The sequence below is a fragment of the Limulus polyphemus genome, unplaced genomic scaffold (assembly GCF_000517525.1).
Source record: "Limulus polyphemus unplaced genomic scaffold, Limulus_polyphemus-2.1.2 Scaffold5114, whole genome shotgun sequence".
In the NCBI taxonomy this organism is placed as follows: Eukaryota; Metazoa; Arthropoda; class Merostomata; order Xiphosura; family Limulidae; genus Limulus; species Limulus polyphemus.
Window position 1 is genome coordinate 15,346 of NW_013670724.1, and position 5,685 is coordinate 21,030.

The window sequence follows — 5,685 nt, forward strand, 5'->3', positions numbered from 1 at the left end:
AAGGTGTGATCTTCAAATCCAAGGTGTGATTTGTAATAACGCTAAACGTTGTACTTTAGTTTCTACACCAAGGCTAAGAAATGATGTGCAAAGATAGTAAATCTTGTTCTTTAGCCAATTCTCCCAGGCTAAAGATGATTTGCAGTTACATTAAATTTTGTTTAATGTTCTACTTCAAACTAAGATATGACTTGTAGTGATGACACTACATCCTGGACTTTAGCTTTTGCATCAGAGCAAATATGTGACTTAGTGACACTACTTCATGTGATGTAATTTCTATGTAAGAGCTAAGATGTCTGATACCATATTCTATGCTTTAGCTTCTAAACCAGATCTAAAATATGACTTACAATGACACAACATCCTGTGCTTTAACTTCTAAACCAGATCTAAGTTGTGACTTGCAGAAACATTTCTTAATTGTTCTCTGGCATCTAGTTCAGGGCTCATTTTTCTCAAAATGGTTAATATTTGGTGTTGCTATTGTATTCACAATTGTTTAATTTTCAAATTATTGTACTTAAAATAAACATTATTTAAAAAAAAACATATTTTTTCAGCCTGTTAAGAAAAAGAAAATAAAGCGTGAAATTAAAATTCTAGAAAACCTGAGAGGAGGACCCAATATAATCAATTTACAAGCTGTTGTTAAAGACCCTGTAGTAAGTGTAGTTCTGTTGGCTCCTTTCTTCTTTGAATACTGTGTATCATAAATATTAAACTATATAAGCAAAAAAAAAAATTTTAGTGGAGTAATTTCAAAAGTTTGTTTATGCTAGTTAAGTGGTTTTTAACCTTGGGTTGTAACCCAAAATTGGGTCGCCAAGCCATTTTAAGTAGGTTGCTAAGGGCCTCCAGTGACTGTTCCAACTTTCCTTGTAATCATATATTATATTACAATTGCACAATTTGAAGGCTTGGCTTAACTCACCAAGCTTAACCCATGACCCAAATTTTTGGGTCACAGCTAAAAAAGGTTAAGAACTGCTGTGCTAGTTATTTATTAACTAAAAATGTTTTTCTTTCACTTTGTATTCTTCAGTCATGTAAATAAAGTTTATTTATTACTTTCTAATGGTAAAGTTTAAATATAATTTTACATTTCATCAAAACTAATGTTATTCTGATTTACTTTCTTAAAAAAAATCAAGCAAATTTGATTTCTGACTTCTTCAATATTTTCTTACAGTTAAGAACACCTGCACTAATATTTGAACATGTCAACAACACAGACTTTAAGGTTAGTACTTTTAGAACTTAAAACTAAACCATGTTAATAAGAAAACCAGTGAATACTTTCAGTGTAGTGGATAATTAACTGTAGAATTGTAGCTTTCAAGAATTTATAAATTAGATCAGTGACTTATGATTTGTAGAACCTGATTATAAAATGAGTTTAAACTCTTTTGTTAAAAATAAGTTTTGTATTTTTTATGGATATGGATATTAAGCTTTTTATAATTTCTAAGCTTCAAAAACTAACAAAAGCATAAATATAGTGTCTGAAAGCTATGATTTTGTTTGTCATAAGCTTCTCTTTCATCCTTATATGGATTGAAAATTTTTTATTTTGTGGTTATTACATTAGAATCCTCTTGATTGCATGCCTTCAGATAATCTAAATATATTGTGGTTTATGTATGCTACACAAAGGTAATAAATTAATTTTACTGGTTTAATGCTTACTTATTTTGTTTCAATAATTAATTTGGCAGCTGCTTTTTGCTTTAAAATACTCTTGGTGGTATTTTTAAACTATGGAGTTGTATGGTAGACTTTACCTTGGAATGAGTTTAGAAATTAGCTTTAGGTATATTATAAAAATGAAGTCAACCCTGTTATTTATCTCAAAGAGCCAGACAAAACCTTAGTAGCAGTGGGTGATACTAGCTGGCTACACTTTGACTTTCTTTGGTCACTAGTCCAAATATAGGGTTGGCTATACTTAAACTCTGGGTGGAGGTCTAACTTCGGAACTTTTATGTAAAATTATCAACCAGCCATTGTTTTGTATTTTGCCACTTGCTAATTCAAAAATCAACATCTTTGGAGATATCCAGTTAAGAATTCCAAAGCAATCTGTCTTGTGTTGTGTCACTTACTACTTAAAATGTCAATTTCTAAAGAATTTGGGGTGGGTGTGGCCTAGTGGTTAGCATGCCAGGGTATGGATCAAAGGGTCTAAAGTTCTAAATGTAATTCCACTATACGTGTTCTATGCCTTGTACTTTTCTGGACCAGCAGGATGACATTGTTTTGTTTTCGCACCTAAAATGCTTAACTAATTGCATGAAATTTCTATATAATATCTAGATTGTGTTTGAAAACATTGTATAACTTGGTTTAGTTTTGTATAATATTTTAGGTTGTGAATTTTTACAAATGTTATTGTAAAATGCTGTATTTCAAAAACATAAAAGATACTTCCATCTGTCTTGGTGTTGCTGTTTTTTTTTATTGTGTACCTAAATCATGTAACTGTATCCAGTAGTTATTTTTTCAGTAAAATTATAATTGTTGTTTTGTTCTAGTAACACGATACTCCTTTTATCATTGTTTTATACAAGTCCTTACATATAATGAAAATAAATATAAGTATAAAAGAAAAAAAACTGGATTTTGTAAAGTATTATTAATTAGAAAATTCCTTTTTATATGTCAATGATTCTAACTTGTTTTATTTTCATCCATTATTTATATTTGTTATTCTGCTTTACAATTAAGCTATTATGTGTAACTGAGTACTTTTTAATGGAGACATTAAGTATATCATACAATAGCCCTTTTTAATATTGTAGCTTGTGTTTATATATGTTTCAGAAATGATGTATTTTGGGAATTTTAAGACCAACAATTCTCATACTGTATGATAACTAATAATGCTCTTCACAGTTAAGGTAGTACTCACCCTTAAAGAGTCCCCCCAGTATTTCAAAAATCACATTTTTCAAATTTAGTTTAAATCAAAAGTTTAACCTCTTTTTCTAAATAAATAACTCATTTTTGTCTTAACAGCTATTTTCTCAAAACACAGTTTTCACTGGAGTCACCAATTTATTAGCATGATAACTTTAAAGTCAATATCAGCATGAAATTTAGCACACTTGTTGATATTACACTCTTTAATATCTTAAATTTTTTTAATTCAAAAATCTTTACTAGTTGTTATAAGTCTAATTACCACTAAAATTAATTGCCCATAGCTTGTTAACATTACAGAAAATTTGCAAAGTTTTTAATTCATGCAATGAGGATGTTAACAAAGAGCATTTGTATCAATTTTCAGATGTTTTTATCATTCCTAAGTGAAGTTATGGTGTTAAAACTGTTTATGTTATGTATTTCTTTATCCCTGCTACATTAATTATCCATATAATATATATGACTGAATATATACTTTCAGAGATTACAACATCATACTTTTGTTTTGTGTTCAACTTGAAGTTTATAAGAAGTGTTTAACAGTGTTTCTTCAGCATGTAAATTTGTTCAGTTTTAAGGGTCAGTGCTATCTTAGTGAAATGTTTAATAACATAGTATTTCCAGAGACAACAAAAATGTCCTTAAAGTTTAGATTAATTGTTTTTTCTGATGTTTCACTTTGGGATGGTGCATATTGTGTGATTTAATGATTTCCTCTTGCAGTTATGCTTTTGTGTGATGTATTATTTTCATTTTGTGGTGATGCTTAATGTGTGATACAATGTTTTATTTTGTGATAGCATTAAATGTGTGATTTCATGTTACCTAAAGAGGAAGGAATTGATCAGTTGATTTAAAGTTTGAATTTTTTTTTCTTACAGCAATTGTATCAGACTTTAACAGATTTTGATATCAGGTTTTACCTTTTCGAGCTGCTCAAGGTAAGAGTGAAAATCTGAAGAATGTATTTTGCTTTGTACCATAATTTATTTTTTTACTTATATATACTTATAATTGTGAAAAGAAATAATTTTTAAAAAATTTTTTGTTTTAAATAATTTTAATCCAGTTCAAGGTCTTATAAAAAAAAAAAAAAAAGTATTACAAAATGTATGAAAAGTTATTGAAGTATTCTAAAAAGCAACAAGTAGGAAATTTTCTGAACTTTTTTTCACATATATTTGTTATTATTATAGAAACTTGTGTTAATAATGATAAGAATAATACTACATATGTATAAAAAAAAGTGAAATAATGGGAACATAAAAGCTGCATGCATCTAGAAACTTGTTTTTAGCTAAGCTGTCAAGATCAAGTTGGTTTTAAGATTAGATTAGATTTCAAAGCCTGTCTGATAATATAAATACTACATTTTTATTTCTGTAACATTTAACTTTATAGGTGATACATTCACTTCACCAACTTGATCTTGTTCATGTCATAACAGTTGATGTTCTTGCAATTTGATAATATAAGTAGTATCTCAGCTACTACTGTATCTGTTGTATATCAGCCTGCCTGATGAGTTTAGTATTGGGTGAAAGGCCTTGTTGACAGATGTTGTGTGGATGACTTATTGGTATACATTCATTATTATTTTCACTCGTAAGGTCTTAGAAATACATCTACATGTGAAAAAGAAAGTAAGAGAGAATGTTTCTTTCAATGAATGAAACCAATAATGCTTTAAACATAAGCCTTTAGTTTGACCTTTGAGAATTATTTAAGAACATCTTTCATGATCTTTTTAAAATTTTTGAAAAGACTGCCATGCTGAATAAAAAATAAAAATGAAATTCAAGATCAGAACACTGACATGATCTGTCTTAAAGTGGAAAAGATAGAGACAGTTTTGAGGAGATTTCCACAAATTTTTAATCATCTTAAGATTTAGCAAAGCCGTATTGCATTGGCTGAATGTAATACTATGTTTTGAAGTCTTAACACATTTTCGGAGTATTTAGTATCAAGTGAATTAGGAATTTAGATTATATTTGGAGTGAATAGAAATGACTGTTGATTTTTTTTTTAATGTTTGAAAATGAAAATAAGGTTAATTTTAATCAAACAAGATTAGTTATTCCTTCTTAAATGAAGTGTATGATGAATTTAATTTTACATATTTAAGTTGACAACTTTAGTCCATTGTTTAATGAGGATTTAGCTTGTTTTTTACCTACATTTGATGTGTAATGAGGTTGTACAATTTCTTTGTCTTAGGCTCTGGATTACAGTCATAACATGGGTATCATGCATAGAGATGTAAAGCCTCATAATGTTATGATAGATCATGAAAATAGAAGGGTAAGTTTTGTGTGATTTCTTTCATATTTGAGAAAGTTAAACTATTCACTCTCTCACTACAGGTTTGTCAAAGTGTACATGTCATGAATTTTTACAGAGTTACCTTTAAAATGTAATTAAACTACTTTATTATCATTGTATAAGAATAAACATGATATATACATGTAGTTAATAAATCAAATTTTAATGTTATATAAGTTTTAAATTCTTAATTTTATAAAAAAATATTTTTTTAAATCATCAATCTCCCCTAATATGAAAATTGTGAAACTTGTTCTCTAGGTCTATCATCTTCTGTAATTTACTTACCACTTCTCTAAGAACATAATTTAACATAAATGGACTTTTCTTGAAAAGCATTTTAGTGAGAAGGTTATTTGCTTTGTAACTTTTCTCTTACACCATACGGTACTTTGTTTTCCAGCAGTCTCATTTCCTCTGAATTCAGGTGAAGAC

At 28.4% G+C, this 5,685-nt stretch overlaps 1 protein-coding gene across 3 annotated transcripts in view; it reads left to right on the forward strand.

The window, feature by feature from the left end:
• The window catches only part of LOC106472140 (casein kinase II subunit alpha), a 44,392-nt gene that overhangs the window by 14,470 nt on the left and 24,237 nt on the right, over window positions 1-5,685 (forward strand). For all 3 annotated transcript variants that reach the window (XM_013932765.2, XM_013932766.2, XM_013932768.2), the window contains exons 4-7: window positions 564-665; window positions 1,193-1,243; window positions 3,807-3,866; window positions 5,146-5,229. In XM_013932765.2, coding sequence (XP_013788219.1) covers window positions 564-665; window positions 1,193-1,243; window positions 3,807-3,866; window positions 5,146-5,229 — 297 coding nt within the window. The remainder of the gene's footprint in view (window positions 1-563; window positions 666-1,192; window positions 1,244-3,806; window positions 3,867-5,145; window positions 5,230-5,685) is intronic.